The 18652-nt window shown below is 41.3% G+C and overlaps 1 protein-coding gene across 1 annotated transcript in view; it reads left to right on the top strand.

The window, feature by feature from the left end:
• Positions 1–15849, top strand: part of LOC108798116 (25-hydroxycholesterol 7-alpha-hydroxylase) — a 157647-nt gene extending 141798 nt beyond the window's left edge. The window contains exon 6 of the mRNA XM_018569837.1: positions 15549–15849. Coding sequence (XP_018425339.1) covers positions 15549–15848 — 300 coding nt within the window. The 3' untranslated portion in view covers position 15849. The remainder of the gene's footprint in view (positions 1–15548) is intronic.
• The last annotated feature ends 2803 nt before the right edge of the window (positions 15850–18652 follow it).

Genomic DNA, 18652 nt, shown 5'->3' with positions numbered 1-18652 from the left:
ATGTGGTACCTCTTTTTTCCTGATGAAGCCATGTGCGAAACACGTAGAAAACTGGACACATGATAGAACTACTGAGTACTTTTGGACCATTATGACCACTATGATAATAGACGAAGATATATTAAGGAGAAAATGTTAATAGGTTATTATTGTATAAACAGTATTTATCTATGTGTGCTCAAGGGATGTTTTGTGCCATTTGCTGCAATCAATCGATATATGTTAGTTTGATCATACTTTTGTGTACCTCGGCTTATATTCGGGACGGCTTATACCCGAGTATATACGGTAATCATGCTGTTTTATTTATCAATTAAATTATATTTTTAATATAAATATATGACTTTTGTGTTACGTTGAACTGGGTCTCTTCGCACTTGGTAAATGACACCTTAAAAACCCCATCTCTCATTTTTAGTTGTTGCAATACGTAAACTGACTCTATCCCTTTAGCAGATAAACCACAATTAATTTGTTGAGTTAGATTAGTGGCATTATTTAGCCCAAGAAGTTCTGTAATGGGGCAAATTTGAATAAAAAATTATATGCTGTGTATTGTATAATAGTTATTATCCAAGTTGTTTGGGTTGACAGAAATTCAGTGCAAAAATGGGTTTTCTTTTCTTTCACATCCAGTGGCATATCCAAAAGTATTATAATTATTATCAGGTGACGCGAGAAGTACCCATGCAGTGCTCCTCCATTGCGTGTATTATTCCATTAAATTAAACCTTTTTTAAGAGTAATATGGGAAATATTATTGCTGACCTCCTCTTGAAAAATATAATTGCCTGGCTGTCATGCTGATTTTTTGGCTTCAGTTCTTTCTGATTTACTATTTTGAAACAAGAATGCATATTAGGAAATTTAGGGTAAAGTCAAAAGTCCTTATCTGGCTAAGCGACTGAAGGTATTGAAGCCAAAGGGTGAGCAAGGCAGATATAAGGAGGAGATCAGAAATGGCAGCATCCATGTTTTGACAATGACCCAAAACAAGTCAAAAAGCATGCAAAAATTGTTTCAGACAAAGTGCTGGAGAGTACTGGACTGGCCAGCAATGAGTCCAGATCTAAATCCCATAGAGCACTCGTGGAGAGATCTCAAAACAGCAGTTGGGAAAAGAAACCCTTTCAATCTGAGAGACCTGGAGCAGTTGGCGAAAGAAGAGTGGTCCAAAATTCTTTAGAGAGGTGTAAGAAACTCATCGATGGTCACAGGAAGCAATTGATTTCAGTTATTTTTTCCAAGGGCTGTGCTACCAAATATTAATTGTGGGTGCCAATAATTTTGTCCAGGCCATTTTTTTGAGTTTTGCGTGGAATGTGTCAGATGTTACTTTTTTTCTCCACTTTATGGTGTAATACCAAGACAAAGAAAAGAAATAAACATGAGAATGCCTAAACATTTGTAATTGCAACAATTCCCTGCATGAAGTGGTGCATTATCTGACAGAAATGCAGGGGTGCCAATATTTTTGGCCATGACTGTATATATATATATCCCGGTCAGGACATCATGAAGGAGTTTGCATGTGCTTGCGTGGGTTTCCTCCAGGTACTCCAGTTTCCTCCCACACTCCAAAGACTTGCTGCAAGGATGCATGTAAGATAAGGACCTTAGATAGTAAGCTCATTGAAGGCAGGGACTGATGTGAATGTGCAATGTAAGGGGCTGCATAAATTGTTGGTGCTTTACTGTATAAATACCTGTAATAAATAAATATATTTATTTATTATTCCTGTAAGTATATGAAATACATGTGCATACAGATTAAAGATGAACTACAAGCAGATACAAAAGGCACAAATGAATGCAGCTCTGTGTTCATGAATACACATTCATATTTATTTTATTTTAAGTAATCAGTGTAAGTCCATGTATTTGGCTTGGTATCAGCTTCTTGCCGTTGCCACACAGCAGAGCTTAGACTGGGAGAGGAAGCAACAGCACCAAAAGCCAGCCGGTTGTGCTCCAGTGAAAAAAAGTATAATGATAGGAGGAGAGAACAGGAGGAGAGAACAGAGAGCTGAGCTAATCAGTCTGTTTCTTTTCCATATACTGTCCTGTTACATACCAGGGAAGGGACAATACCAGTAAGTGTTAACTTAACTACAGCAAAGAAAAAATAGGCCACCTGCCCTGTTAGTCGGGTTTGTGCTGTGTGGCAGAGGTGTGTAAATCTCAGTACTTGATGGACAGGAATATAAATCATTTGCCAGGTAAAATAGCTTTCATATATGTATTTCATCTGTGTATTTTGCTGTTGGCCCGGAGTTCAGCTTTAACATATAGTAAGTTAAAAGCACTGTTTAGATTTCACTTATTTAAAAAATACATAACTGACAGTAACAACAAATTGGCAAGAAATCAACTTCCTGCTATGTATAGGAACACTACACTATGCTAGGTGATTAATCCTTGGTTCCAGTAAAATATGAAGCAAATGTAAGAAAGAAGCTTATCAAGATTCATACATCTGTCACTGCTACTAAACTGTTACAGATAGGAATTGTTTGCTTATGTTTGATGCAATTTATTTCTTTTTTATAAAAATCATACATCCAGAGCAAATCTTAAGAATACATACAGAGCAACATTCTTTCTGGTCACTGTCCATGGGATTGCTTTTCACAATTGTATGCCCACCTTTCATGGAGACAAACTACAGGATTTTAGGAAACGTTCCACAGTAATAGGCAGATTACATAACCATCTGCCATCATCTTTCATTGAGTTCTTTCTGGTTCTGTGAAACAGTGATGATATTGGCACGATATTTACTGACATCTGATAGTGAAATGAGGGGGAGGAATGTGTAACGCATAAATGACCACTCATTAAACTGATCTCTGATTGGTTAGAGCAGAGCAAGTAGTTGCATCTGAACAGAAAACTCAACTAGGTCAAGGAATTGCATGCTGAGATTTTGTTTTTATTTAAAAAGAAAATGTAACATTATTTTTCAAGCCAACATTTCCCGTGTTAATTAGAGAATATTCAAATAGCGATCTGCCTTTGACGCAAGTCTTTAACATGTGGGTTGCAATTACAGTGCTGTAGAGCAAAATGAAACAATGTAAAAGATGTTTTTTACATTTTAAATTCATAGTGCTATTGATGAGTGATCAGCAGTGATAAAATGGTTTTGGGAAAAAAATTGTAATAATGTGTGAGCACCGTTCTGTCTAGCAGTACTGTGAGACCAGACCAGCATTTTATTTATTATTATTGGCTTTTATATAGTGTTTATACAGTGCTGACAATTTACACAGTGCTTTACATATATGCACATTCACATCAGCCCCTGCCCTCAAGGAGCTTACAATCTAAGGTCCCTATCTTACATGCATACATACAGGGCTGATTTAGACAGGAGCCAATTAACCTACCAGCATGTCTTTTGGAGTGTGGGAGGAAACCCACGCAAGCACAGTAAGAAAATACAAACTGCATGCAGATAGCGACCTGGCTAGGATTTGAGCCTCAATGCTGCAAGGCAGAAATGTTAACCACTACACCATTAGTGCCGCCCTGCGGTGTGTGTTGATGATGGTCTAGGCTTAGAGAAAGTAGGTTAAATGATGCTGGACATCATTCAACCCGGAAGAGGACCAGTGCTAGATTGCAGACCAGTGTTTTTTGGGGGTTTTTCATAGGTGCTAGGATGAATATTGTTTTAATGTCATAACAAAGTTGGGGTTGGACTTTACCTTGGTCCATTTTAGGATAAGTACCAGTGTCCCTCTATAAGGGGTGATAGAAGCAAGCTGCTCTGCTATCCCAGACACACTCAAATGTATTTAATTACAAATTTAACCTCCATATCCCCCACCATGAACAAAAATTTATTTTCTCACATTCTTTCTGCTGCTGGTTTGCTTGTTCCATCCTGTTTGTTTGCATTGCAAATCATAGCAAAAATGGCTCCCACTGAGTACTCACACACATCTCTACCTTATATGTATGAACTAGAAAGGTATGCAGATGCATATTTATTGGGTGCACAGTGTGTTTGTTAAGGTAACCTATGGGGTATTGTACTAGGCACAACAGTTACATAAGCAGCATTTTGCGTTATTGAAACAGCAAAATGCTGCTTCTTGGAACATTGTGCAAGATCTGACCCTCATGAATTAATTCATTTATTCCTATGTCTTTCTCATCATATTGTAATTGTTGGAATCTTTAATACATTTTAGAAGCAGCATGATTTGACTTGTGGGAAATGAGGGGGAGGATTTGATAGTAACAGGGCTCAAAGTCACTGAGTAGAGACTGTTCAATAAGCAAAGTGAATATTCACTGAGCTTAGAAAACATGATGAAGTTGTGTTTATTTAAAGCAGAACTCTGGGGAATTTTTTTTATTAACCCCTGCAGTGGCACTACCACAGCACTGTAAGGGTTAAGTGCTCATTTTGGTTTAGGAAGGAAAATAACAAAGTTATACTCACCCGAACCTTGGAGTAAAGTGGATTCTATCTTAAAGTGTATTTCGACTTTTGCAGTCAAATTTGAGAAAACCCCTCGACATGTTTATGTTTTCCTGTTCACACAGTATAATGAAAAATAATGTAAAAAATAATTCTTACCTTTTTAGATGTTTTCTGGCAGCAGGCAACATGGCTCATTCCAGGTTTTTTTGAGCACGTTCACAGTGATCTGTCCTAATAGAAAGACAAAAAAGAGAACTATGAGGTGAGTGCTTTTCACTCACCTCATAGTTCTAGCCGACCTGTGACAATGAGACTGTCACACGTCGGCTCAGTAGATCGGGAGGTGAGCGAACACATACCGGCGTTCGCTCACCTCTCGATACTGTCACGGCTCTCTGCCATGACAGGGGAGGGGCTGGATTCCCCCCTCCCCGCTCCGATCCGCCAGTGCTGCAGTCACGCAGCTGGGCGGATCCTGGCACAATTGTCGGGATCCGCTTCAGCTGCGGCGTCTCAGTATACCGCAAGCAGCAGCTCGCGGTATACTGCGGCGTCTCAGTATACCGCGAGCTACTGCTCGCGGTATACTGAGCCTAGGGTGGCGGGAGGACGCTAGTTTGTGTCCTCCCATTACCCTAAGGAGAACTATGGGGAAAAGCCTTAACCCCATAGTTCTCCTTTAAGGCAGAAATTTGTGGAATGAATTTATCTTGTTAACTTAATTAACATACAATGAAAATTTGGCTGCAACAATGGAAATACACTTTAAAGGTTCTTCACTTACAAGCAAATTGTAGATACTGTATTTCCTCCCATTTTAAAATGCACAGATCTATTTGTGCTCCTAATCATATCTGCTCCTATAATTAGCCGGGATTATGATTTTCATCAATTGTTTCATGTAAAACATTGCATTATGGAAGTCTTTAATCTCTGCTTTCGTTATAGGTGGTTTTGTAATTGCAGAAATAATATAATCTGTTTTGCATTTAATTATAAATTCGTGATTTTAGAATTAACCTTTTACATATATGTACTGTGTAATCAACTATATTTATCACTGTTTTCAGCTTTACCCTGCGAAAAGGAATGTATACTAAATTATTAACCATCTGTCAGCCTAGAATGTTTCTAATTCTGCAGTCCGTTAACTAGAACCAGTGGAATATGATACAGCAGCCTGAGTGTACTTGGCAAGTGGCTATGTATTTCTGTAGATGTATATTTCTTAATAACAGTCGGTAAATGAAAGGCATATTGTTTTAGAAATTATTTAATCATGGTTGAATGTTTATATTGGAATTATCTTTAAAGTAAAGCTAGACATACACTGCTCAAATTTCAAGCTGTGTGTAGCCAATCGTATGAACAAAAGCCAATTTTTCAATCAACTTTTGTCAAAGGAGACAGACTGAAAATTGTCAGCTGCGCAGTGGCTTTAGTCAATCAGCTACAGTCTTTGCTGGGGTATTCTGGTACCGGCTATCAGAATACCATAGCCCAGAAAAGGAGATTTCTCAGTGCATGCTGTTTAGCATCGATACATTTAATGGAGTATCTATGATCAAAAACTTAAAATAAATATTTATTTCTATGCTGAATTTCCATATGTTCTATCCCATTCGTAATAACTATACCAATCGAGAACTTTGTAAACTTACTTATTGAAGAGGCCCATAGGATGTACTTCCTCAATGCAGTGGCACAATTTAGTATAGCCCTGTGAATATGCACTTTTAATTGTGTCACTTCTTTCACAAAGCCTACCTTCTGAACTACAACTCAACATCTGAACAATGTAACATTATCATTGCTTGCTGGAAGCAATGCATGATGAGCTATGTAGTCTTGGAAAATCTAGATTGCATCATGTCAAGCAGCAGGGTAAGAAATGCAAAGCAGACTGGGAATCCAGTAGATCATGTGACAAGGTGACAATACAGAAAACTTTCACTGCTCCCAGCCAGCACCCAGGCATGTATGGGTGCAGGCTGAGAGCTGTCCACATTCCAGCACAATAGTCCAAAAAAGAAGCCCCACACTGGACAGCAGGTTTTTTATCCACAAGGTAAAGAATATCCAGTCTGCCGAGACTCCGCGTCAAGAGAGTACCCGCTATAACGCGTTTCACCCTTTAAGGGCTTAATCCTAGAGACTCTATGAAAACCTAAAAAAACAAGTGTTTAATCTTTATAACCAGAGTCACGCATTACAATACAAGAAGTCTGTAAAACTATACAAGCACAGTACACATTAATAGACAATTCACCCTCTGTAAAGCACAAATAATTTGAAGCTTTGTTAAAATATAATTTCCCAGAACATTAACCTGCATCGCTTATTTACTGTGGAAGTTATCTACAGCTGAGGTTTTTTTTGCAAGCAGCTAGTCCTAAAAGTAGTATTAAACTCTCAAACTTTTTTAACAATTAATTCAGATGAAACAAATATAAATTGCTCAGAAAAGTATTTTTTTATATTTTCACCAAAGCACTTACAGTCATCAAGTTTTCTAACAGCTCCAACTCTCTCACCTCTGCTTCCCTGAACTTACTGCCCAGTACAAGATCTGAAGGGACAGAGAAGTCTCCAGCAGCTGTCCATCTACTAACTTGGAGAAGGAAAGAACAGGGAGGAAGGAGGAACAGGGAGTGACTTGGCTTGCTGTGTCTGTGCATTTGTGGAGACACATACAGCTTACTAGCACACACAATCGTGGCTCCATAGAACCCTGCAAGGCAAATGAGCCACCCTAAAACAGGACTTTAGAGCCAGTTGATTCTGCAGGAAAGTAAAACTTTTAAACATCAAAGAGCAGGATCCATTGTAAGTGATTTAAACAGCATTTGAAATAGCTTAAAAAAACTTCTTGACTTTAATATCAGTTTAGAGTCTTGGTTCTCAACTGGTGGGTCGTGACCCAAAAGGGGGTCACGACCCCATGTTCAGCGGGTCGCGACCCCATGTTCAGCGGGTCGCGACCCCATGTTCAGCAGGTCGCCACATGCCTTCCACTTTTGTAGGCGAGAGACTCCTCAGCCTCTTCCCAGCGCAGCACTGTCAGTTCTCACTCCGAGCAACCATTCAAAATATGCTGCCTGGCACTGTGTGTCAGCTTGAGGTGGGGTGGGCTGGAAGTATGGCCTTAAGGGAGCTCCAGCCATACATGCATTGCTTACAGCTCCCTCGTGTGCCCTGTAGAGGTGCCTGGACTGGACGGACATCACATTCTGGCTCCTGGCACCTCTACAGGGCAGGCAATGGAGATGTACAAGCAATGCACAGCAGCTCACACTGGACCTCAGGCTGAGGCTCCACTCCAGTCCCCATAAGTTAGAGAGACTGGGTGCATCTTAAAAAAAGCAAAAAATTATAAATTGTTTTGGAGTGTGCATATGTGTGTGTGAGAATGTCAGTGGTTGTGTGTGTCTGCCAGTGCTTTTGAGGGTCCGTTCACTCTCGTACACTGTTCCATGAGATTAATGCACTGTACCATGCAATCACACCTACTGCGCATTCTGGAGGAAAGTGTGTTGCATTGCCATTAATTTGAATGACACCCCAAGCGCACTTCCCACCCACAGTCCGATTGCCTGCACTTGAACGCCTGGTACTGCAATGCTATGCATTCCATTGCAGTTCAACTTGGGTCGTGACTTAATGACCAAGGACAAATGTGGGTCCTGAGGTTAAAACGTATTATATTGCCACTTACTATTCCTTGGATATGGTAGCTGCCGTCATTTTCTTCTTTTTGGCTTTCTTCATTTACATTAGCTGATCCTTCCTGTAACACATTTCTTGTCCTAGGATGCCAATGCTCACTCCTTGTACTATATCAATGATGAAAGAGCGTTGTTGTCACCCTAGGACAGCAGGTGTGCTAGAACTACAGACCAACTCATCCTCTCTGCTTTTCTATTACATAGGGGGGATGTGGTATGTAGTCCACAGAGTTATCAGCTTTCTAGCAGGATCAACAGATATTTTTTGCATGTAATATAACAGATATAGCAAAACACATTCAATGTTGTATTTAACAAAGCAAAAGTGAGCAAATAGGTGAAATTTATTGTGGAGGTTTACATACACATTACACCCCAAACAAGCTAAATTTGGTAATAACAATTGTATTGGGACAGTGATTAGAGTGATATCTGCAGAAGGACCTGACCAAATGTGGACACTTGTGTGGAGAAAGGAAATCTCCTTGTTCTAAATCCATATTGGCTACAACTGTTTTTACATAAAATGTCTCATTATTTTAAAAGTCAAAAGTTTTGAGAGAAAACACATAAAGCAGTAATTTATTTTTAGAATTTATTTTATACATTTAGGCAGCCAAATCAGCTGCTAAAGAGCTCTATGTGTCCTCACACAATGAACAAAACGGTATCAATTTTCAAGCCGTGACAGTCCTGATACATATCCTCCATTACTAAGCCCTGATAAAGGGGGTATTTGTATGAGCCCCAAAAACATGTTGGTTGTTTCTGTACTGTCCCCTCAACCCTATATTGAAGATGTATCTGGATTATTAAATGAAGTGTGGCTCTTCAAGTCACAATCCTGCAACCCAACTGGATATGGAATGAAAAATGTATATGCTCACACAACTGAAAAACATCAGTGATTTGACAACAATTCACGCACCCCTTGCATTCAACCCTGCTCTTGGAACTAACACTGTATGTATCTTGCACTGTCATATAAGCTTTTTTTTTATTATGGATCTAATTGATTTAGCAAAGCAAAAATATGCATGTTGTGGGGGATCCTTATCCAGCCCTGGCCAATTGGTAAATTGGTATATATCAGGGGTGCCCATTAGGTCGATTGCGATCTACTAGTCGATCGCAAAGCGAACAATGGTAGATCGCGATCGGCTCACTTACCTGAGCTCCCTTCTTCTTCAGCTCCTCTGATACATTCAGCTAGTGTAGCTGAATGTATCAGACACTGCAGACGGGAAGAGGTGGGACACCTCTCCACGTGTGCAGCGTTGGACACATTTGGCCACACAAGCAACGCAGGAGGACAGGACAGCGCAAGTGAGAGAAGAGACAGGAAGCTGCTGCAGTGTTGGTAAGGAAAGACAGCCAGGAGAGAGAAGAGAGAGCAGAGAGAGATGTAAGTGCCTGGGTAGTGCCTGCGTTTCCGGTCCGGTGCGATCTGCAAAAAATAGTGCTTGCAGCATTTTTGCAGATCACACTGGGCCGGACTCTTCTCTCTCTCTCTCTCTCTCTCTCTGCGGTTTCCTCTCTCTCTGCTATCTCTTCTCTCTGCAGTCTCTTCTCTCTCTCTCTGCTGTCTCTTCTCTCTCTCTGCTGTCTCTTCTCTAATGTGCCTGCGTTCCAGGCGATTGCACTGCGGGCAGGGTGCATGGCTGGGGCCATGGACTTTAACGCACCACCACGCCCCCTCCCGCCCCTGAGTGCAGGGAGCCGGCCGGATTGCATTTCAGAGGGTTTGTGGTGTGAACCAGCCCAAAGAAAGACAGCAGAGAGAGGAGAGAGAGAGAGGCAGTAGTCCCAGTAACAATTTTGATGTGCTTATTTTCTAAATAAAGGTGTTTTTTCACTGGTAGATCTCATTGAGCTCGTCATTTGAAAAGTAGATCTCCAGACGAAAAGTTGTGGGCATCCCTGGTTTTCATGTTATATATCTAGGAACATGCATATTCTAGAAGGAAATCACACAGTATGAATGTGAATGCTATGATCCCATATAATGGTATATACAAATTAGAGAGACTGGAAGATTCCACCAGGAGTGTGAAATCTGTGAAATTTTTATGTGTAAATCTCCTTTGTGCACACTGAGTGTGAATCCAGAGCCTGTGAGCTCCTGTTGTATGTGCTGACTGTTTATAGGATTAGACGTGTCAATGTTGTTTTCTCACTCAATGTGCAGTGACTGTAGGTAATGAGAACATTATAAAGTAAAGCTGTGCATTTATTACTGGGTAACTGTCTGGCAGTTGGCTCGCATATTCTTTTATAGCTTCTCACTTGTTATTTTTGGAGGGTATAATAATCTTTCAGTATTTTCATTATGAGTAAAACAATGGCTTACTAGTCCATGAGGCTTTATCAGTGAATTATACACGCACTGTTTCATTGTACCTTTTCTGTTTAAACAAAGCTTTTCAGATCTGAAGTGAAGTGAATGTTGCATTCATGTAAATGTTCTATTGCTGTCTAGAGAGAACAGTAAAAAAGAAGAAAACCTTGCAACCAGGAAAAATAAAAATTTCCCAGTGGTAATAATGGATACTTTAACAGCCTGTATAGACATAATGGAACCTGATAGGGATTGATTATTGTATCCATTGTTCCCAGTGGTAACAATTGGTATTTTAACAGCCTGTATGGGCATAATGATCCTGATAGGAAATGAACAGAAACTCAAAGAAAAAAGCAAAGCAGCACACTGTAGTCCAACAGACAGTCAACTTTGAATCCATAAGGTTGAGTATTTCCAGAATTCCGAGACTCCCCACCTAGAAGCCGCCCACACTAACGCATTTCACTTGTTAGGGCTTAATCATAGAGACTAATGGTAAAACGCGTTACGGCAGGCGTCTTCTAGGCCAGGAGTCTTGGTGTGTTGGAGTACTCAGCCTTATGGATTAAAAATTGGCAGTCAGTTGGACTAAGGTGTACAGCTTTTTTCTTTGAGTTGCTATGTTGGAGCATAAACGACTCATAGCCTGCACCCACACACGCCCAGGTGTGGTAGGCTCAGTGTCAGATGCAGCGGTGATAGCTCTCTGCATCTCTATACTGGGTAGGAAATTATTACTGTTTAAAGACTTTATTACTTAAACTCACAGTTCTGTTTTACAATATCAAATTTCATAGTGATCACCATAAACTTAACGTTTTCTGACTGTTGTGGATCCCTTAGCGTATTACCACCCGTAGCTCCCTTATCAGCAGCTCCTGGGTTTTCTTAGTAGACAGAGATCTGTAGTAACTGGTTTTAAATGCTGCCCCACCTGCTGGTGAAATATGGTATTGCAGTGTGACCAAAAAAACATTGGTCCTGTCAAGAACATCAAACAGCAGCAAGATGAGTTTATTGTGTTTTAGGGATACTACTACCTAATTGGGCTGCAATTAAAGGGGAATTCCAGTTTTTAATTTCTTATAAATGCATTTAAGGTATGGATGTCATCTAACGGTGCTATTTCTGCTCGTCATATTTTGCCTATTTCACACCATGTATACTACTAAAGTGCTGATGCACACTAGAAAAACATTGGGGCCTATTCACTAAGCTACCGTAGGCAGCCGAGTGACTAACCCACCCGAAGTGAGCAGAACGCTGTACGGCTATTCACTTCAGGCTGGTACGGCTGATTCCAGCCGTGTATCGGCTGAAATCAGCCGTACATCAGCTTGCTTTGTGCGGCTTCGGGTCGGCTGAACATGCTCAGCATGTTCGGCCGACCCGAAGTGCAGAAGGAGTTCGACTCAGCCGATCCAACATCTGGATCGGCTAAGCCGAACCTCCGGCAGGCTACTCGCTGCTGTTTGGCCTATTCTCACAGATGCCAAACAGCAGTGAGTGAATAGCCGAATGCCGCCAAGCGGCATTCTGCTCGGCTGTTCTGCTCGGTACCTCTGTGGTACCGAGCAGAATAGAAAAACAGTTAAAAATTTAGTAAAAAATAGAATAGAAAACGATTGGGCGGAGCTAGAGGTGACAGCTACCTCCGCCCAACTGTTTTCTACTGGCCGGGCGGTTCTGCTGCCGTCAGAATAAAAAAAAAATCACCATAGGAATGCATAGCTAGATTCCTATTGGCTATTTCACTTTGCAATAGCCAATAGCTGTAACAGTCGACGGTTATGTCTAATGCGGATCTCAGCTGCGGAGTGTGTGTGAAGTGTAATGTTTGGGCTCAGTTTTGCGGAACCCCAATGCACTCAGTACCAAGGGGAACCGTTACACATCATATATCCCTATTCCTATGTGGTGGAGATGTATTACCCTGATGCTATAGGAGGCAGCAGGATCTGGAGCTATCAGTCTCTGTAGTTTGGGTTGGAGGAAGTAGCAGTAAAGAGTTGGGAGTAGATCTGCATATGTAACCGGTGAGTAGGATCTTCCTACAGCTAGATTGGATTTGGGGTAGGAGTATAAGCAATACAATTGGTTACTTGATACGTAATTTGTTTGTCTGTAGTTGCAATGGTTTGAGAAATGGCTACTAATAGGATGAAGTGAACCCGCATGTGAATTTGGGAGATTGGAACAGGATATCTCTCTAGACACAGTTCTATGAATCAGCAATGCAGTTTATGGAAGTGAGAGCAACCAGCAGTTGTGAAACACCTCTCACAATACATCAATCCAGCAATACGGTTCTAAGTAATTGGTGCAACAGTCATATTATAACCAACTTGTTTCCTTGCACAGTTCATCAACTCAATTTTAGTAGTGTATGAAAGGAGACAGGAGGTTTGAATCTGTGTAGCTCCCTCCTGAATCCCACTACAGCACAACCAGCTTAGTGAGTAGTAGTAACAGCTGGGAATTATCCCTTTACTTGCGTTTGATTGAACTCTCTGTAGACAGCAGGGAACAACTGTGGATGGTATCACTATTCAAGATGAGTTGTTGGTACGGCTTCAGGATGGACCTAGGACAGGTTCGTTTGGTAATGGTGGGAGGCAGCGATGGAACAAGGCTATTACTTCGTGCAGTAATACAGTCTCTGTTTCAGTACAGAGAGTCACTCGCTCGACGATCCAGAACGATAGTACGCCGAGTGAGTGGCTCAGCTGTGCTTTTAAGGAGTAGCTACGGCCAGGGGGAGGAGTCGACCGTGATGTCACGAACGGACCGAACCCTCTGACACGGAGCTCTGAACCGTGTGGGTCTATGACAATAGCAAACTAGCTATTCAACCCGCGACCCGGGCTGCTGTCAATCACTAGAGGGGACCTGATGGAGAACTTCAGGTCCCCTTTTTTTATTCTGACGGCAGCCAACAGCTCCGATGTCAGAAGAAAAAAAAACAGAGCAGGGAAAGGTTTACTCTGCTCGCTCGAGCAGAGAAAATCTTTCACGGACACAGTGTTTCTCTCCCCGGCGGCCGGGAGAGCTATCTAACAGCGGTAGACTCCCGGAGCGCCAGGGAGAGTTGGGCTGTCTGGAGATCAGTGTCCCTGGTTACTTGGTAACCAGGGACGCTGATCTGTCTGTGCAAGTGGCCGGATGACGGCTGGCTGATGACGGCTGGCTCTGTCCAGCAGTCACTAGCAGGCTGTTGGCCGTTCGGCCAGCTTCGGCTTTCACCTCGGCTCAGTCAAGCAGAAGCATATGCCTTTGGCTTGAATGAGCCGCTCGGCTGACTATAGTGAATAGCTAGTACAGCAGCCCTTCGGTTCTACTGAAACGAAGGGGTCCTGGGGCCAAAGCTAGCCGAAGGATCAGCCGAAGCTACTGCTAGATCCTTCGGCAGCTTAGTGAATAGACCCCCATTGTGTCTATCTGAGTGTGTGGGCTGGGAAGGATACATGTCCTGGCAAAATTAACTTGAAAGTAGATTGGTCATCCAGTTTTGTCTTTTTAAGACATAATTCAAAGACTGTCTTTCTAGACACTTGAATTCGTTTTCAACAATGAATGATTTGTATTTTAAGATGGAGAATATTAAGATTGCACAATGAGATGGCCAATGGCTGACCCTAACTTCATGCTATTCGTACACTTCTGTCAGTTTAGGCCTGCAACACTGTGATCATTTAATTAGGATAGCTTAAATCCAATTATAATTAAAATGTCTGAATAAAACAGTGATGTTTATAGATTTAGAAAGTCCTTTTTTGATGCTCAGTCCTTTTTTATTGGAAGATCACCAACAGCCATCATCATGTCATTATATAAAAAGTGCTCAAAGGTTAAAGTGGCACTAAACTCAGGAGTTACATTTTAAACCCTAAGTACCCTAATTATTAATAGAAATGTAGCCTATTTGTGTATTACTCAGCTATAGATCCTCAAATCATCTCTGAATTGGTGCGGACACTGTCCTTCCTTCTGGAGGGAGGCTACTTTTGTTCCCCATGGTCCCTGTGTGTTGTAAAGTAGTCACCACTCCAAGCTCGCTGCTGTGATGGACTACAGTCTCACATTAAGTTTACTCATTTCTGTTGAAGTTATATTCATCACAGGAATGAGCTTGGAGCGGTGACTACTTTACAACATGCACAGGGAACACGGGGAACAAAAGTAGCCTCCCTCCAGAAGGAAGGACAGTGTCAGTATGAATTCTGAGATGATTTGAGGATCTACAGCTGAGTGATACACAAATAAGATACATTTATGTTAATAGTACAGGTATTTTATTGCATTTTTAAGATTTTATTCCTAAGTTTAGTGTCACTTTAAACCAATCTCTTTTACATCAGAGACATCATATTCTTCTATCATCAGATGTTTTGTTTCGCATTGCCTAGTAAAAAGCGGGGGGCGGAGCCGGAGGGAAATTCAAAAGTGCAAACATGACGTTTACACAGAATACACATAATACAATGTAATCTGCTATAATTACATTTATATATCAAACTATTTCACTTCAATTTTGTCCCTAGAGCTTTGTCCAGTGCCCTGCCTGCACTTTTACTGTTCTTTCTGCCTGGAAACTTGAGAACGTCCATGGCATCCAAAAAGCGTCCCTTTAAGTCAAAAGCGGTTTTAGACCAGGTAGAAAACAGCGATAGTCAATTAGAATCACTTGCAGAATTGAGCGATAGCGGAAATTCGTCATCAGACACTGAAATTCGTCATCAGACACATTTTCACCTTATTTACTAAACTCACTGAACATTCACTTTGTAATATGTGTATTCCTTTAGTAAATGAACCACAATGTCTCCATCAGTTTTTAGGAGGTACAAGAAGCTAGAAAGTGATCCATCTTACCAGTGTCCACTTAAAATAAAATATTGTTTTGCTTGGACTAAGCTTTTAAAATAACAGCTTGGTTGGTAGTAAAATAATGCGGCAACATTAAAACAAAACCTGTTCATATTGATATTCTTTGGCCTCCTTATTTTAATATAAAAATGTTAATATTATGCTCTATTTTTCTACCTAGAAATATAAGTTTGATCGATTTGTGGAAAATGGGAAGGAGAAAACCACCTTCTACAAAAGGGACAAAAAGCTAAAAACTTTCCTGATGCCGTTTGGTTCCGGAACCTCCAAATGTCCTGGACGTTTCTTTGCTGTAAATGAAATCAAGCAGTTCCTTGCCGTTCTCCTTGTGTACCTGGATACAGAGATAGCTGAAGAAAAGTTTGTTGGTTTAGATAACAGCCGTGTGGGACTTGGAATCCTCCTGCCTGATTCTGATATTGATTTTCGGTTCAGATATCGGAAATGTGACACTTCATAATGCAATAACTTTTTTTTATTGCTCTATTTAATTTAATTTATTGAAGCTTACTGGTCCTTAGATATGGTGGCTTCATTTGTTTTCTCTGTTCATTTCCGCAAGCACCAAAAATAAATTAATGCAGCCAGAAATCCAGTCAGGTGTAACTTCCTGTACACTGAACTGATATTTCATACAAATTTATCAACCTTCCCGGTTCTTTTCTGTGACCTATCGAACACTTTGCCCCTATGTTATGGAGATGAGGAAAGGGGGAGGTGTTTGTAGCCCGAATTAGGAGTGCAGCCTACTATCACAATGCTGCTCCTCTACAGATACAGTACTGTGAGTGAGTGTTGTCACCCTAGGAAGTGTGTAATGAGCAGGATCACTTTGTGAAAATAAAGGGGGGAAAAGGCAGAAAAGGGAAAACAAATGCAGCCACCACAAATGAGGGCTGGTAATCTGCAATATATAACATTTCTGGTTTTGGGTTTAGTTACACTTTAACTACATTAGCCTCAGTGGTGTATGAACATGTCCTGAAAATACTTTTCTTTGTGTTTTATGTTAGAACAGAATCTACTACAACAATAGTAATACATGTGGTTAATGTGGCTGAGGAGGTCTTAGCATGTGGCTTCTGGTGGTGGTTTTATTATTGCGTTACTACTTGATCAGGAAACTCCAATCAGTAATTTCTAAAATGCCTTTTTATCAGGCCAACCACAGAGCAGCAGAATCATGTGTTTATTGATTACACCCCATTCACACTGAGCGGTTTATTGTGCGATATCGCTCTATGTAGCCTGTCCAATGCATTTAATTGGAGCTGTTCACATCTCACAGCTCAATGTCGCCTGTAGCTCGTCGCTCATACATGACCCTTTTTTGCGCGGATGTCGCGCTATTCGGCTCCAATAGACTCTATGGTGTCCCGCAAAATCACGCAACGGAAGGGTCACTTTTGCACTGCAAAATGGAAGGAAAGAATGATGTCACATCAAGATCGCTGTTGATTGGTTGCAGCCCAATGTAGCAGCGACGAAGTCCCGCCCAAAAACACGCTATGTAGCGCTATAAAATGTGCATTGTCGCTCAATATCGCGCAATGCAGCTCAAGCCGTTCAGCACGAAATCCCGTGGAAAAACGTGCAATACCCATGTCGCTCAGTGTGAATGGGGCCTTATTGTTTGCTTCTACTAATTAGCAGAATTGCTGTTGCAGTGCTACTGATCACAAGGGGCAGTTTCTCAGCCAATTATGATGCAATGATATCCAAATGTGTAGCTGAGTTACAGTATATAGGAAATGTATAATGACATTGTTGAGTATTCAATACACACACACAATGCAGTAAAAAAAAACCTGTCTATTTTGAGATTTGTAATTGCTTGCTAGCAAGAAATTACACCACTTGTTACAAGGGACACCCCTAGCAGGTGACAAGGGCTACCCCAAGATGCAGAGTCTAAGTGACAACATGGTCTTTACTAGAGCACCCAACAAAGAGTGATGGACCGGTGACCCTAGTGGCCCTTGGGCTGCATTGCAGCTAGCTGTCACCAGGTCGCCTCCCCCAGGTTTGCCCCACCAAGGGTTCGCAGGAGCACGGTAGCTACTTGGAAGACATGTCAATGTCCAGGCATTGGTCAGGGCAGGCAGCAAACAAGAGATTTGTTGGTGTCATTAAGCGGACAGAGACAGGCAATAGAGAGGTCAGGCAATGTCCTGGCACAGGTTGAGGCAGACAGCAGGCAAGAGAGTAGACAATGCCCAGGCAGAGGTTGAGGCAGGCAGCAGAAAAGAGAAATACAGGAATGGGCAGAATCTGCAACAGGTGTTGGAGATGAGAGCAGAGTATGGCAGTCCGGTTCCGCAAAGGGTAATCAGAACAATCGCAATTCTCACACACAGAGTAGTTGGAAAGAAGACACAGCACCAGCCACCAGAAAGAAAGGTGTTTAAATACCCTCCAAGCCAGGGACACAACCCAGTGCCACTAATGCACATGCCTAAGCACATGACCAGCCATGACCAAAAAGCCATGAGCCACGCACATGCTGTAAATGGATAGGACAACCCATGCCCGTAGCTGTATAGACACGGATCCAAGAGGTACTGTAACACCAGTTTTTATAATTTGCTCTTTTCTTCTACATACTAAAAACATTATAAATATTGCAAACAAGGCAATTATCAAAATGGCTTCATCTTATCCTAGTCACAACCAAGAAAATCTCAAGTGTAAGAGATTAACCACATTAGACTAATCTCCTGAAAACTTCCAGCAGTAGCATAAAGTAAAAATCACACAGGTAGCCCTGGTCTAAACTGTACTGTAGTGTGACAGGATAGTAATTTGAGAGTTTATGTAATTTAGAGTTACCAACTGAATGACAACATTCACTGAAGCTCAGACATGTCATAATACCTTTTTTGCTATATACCTGTACGGTAATGGTGGCTTCCACTTGCATAATGAAATAAATCCCATTGCTGTCTTGTAATTACTTCCTCTTGCTCAGTAAGCAGTGTTGTCGTTTTAAAGCCACTGGAAGTCTGTGCATATGCGTTGCTGATATGCAATACTTTACTGCAGTAGTGTCAGACTGTGGACTGTCCTCTCACCTGTTGGCAGGAAGAAAACAGAATGAAGACTTAAAGTACAACTGAAGCCTAAACTTTGTTTTTTTAGTTTTGAATAGAGTGGAATTAGAATACCTGCCAGGTTTTTAAAAAACACTTGTTTGCGCCCTCATTTTCAGGCACAGGGGTGATTGTGCAAACACCAGTAGTGTTTGATCACATTGTAGGGATTGTT

Source organism: Nanorana parkeri, unplaced genomic scaffold (genome assembly GCF_000935625.1).
Source record: "Nanorana parkeri isolate BGI_ZX_2015 unplaced genomic scaffold, ASM93562v1 scaffold1407, whole genome shotgun sequence".
NCBI classification, from domain to species: domain Eukaryota; kingdom Metazoa; phylum Chordata; class Amphibia; order Anura; family Dicroglossidae; genus Nanorana; species Nanorana parkeri.
Note: the sequence above shows the minus strand (reverse complement) of the source record. Positions and strands in the feature narration are given on the sequence as shown.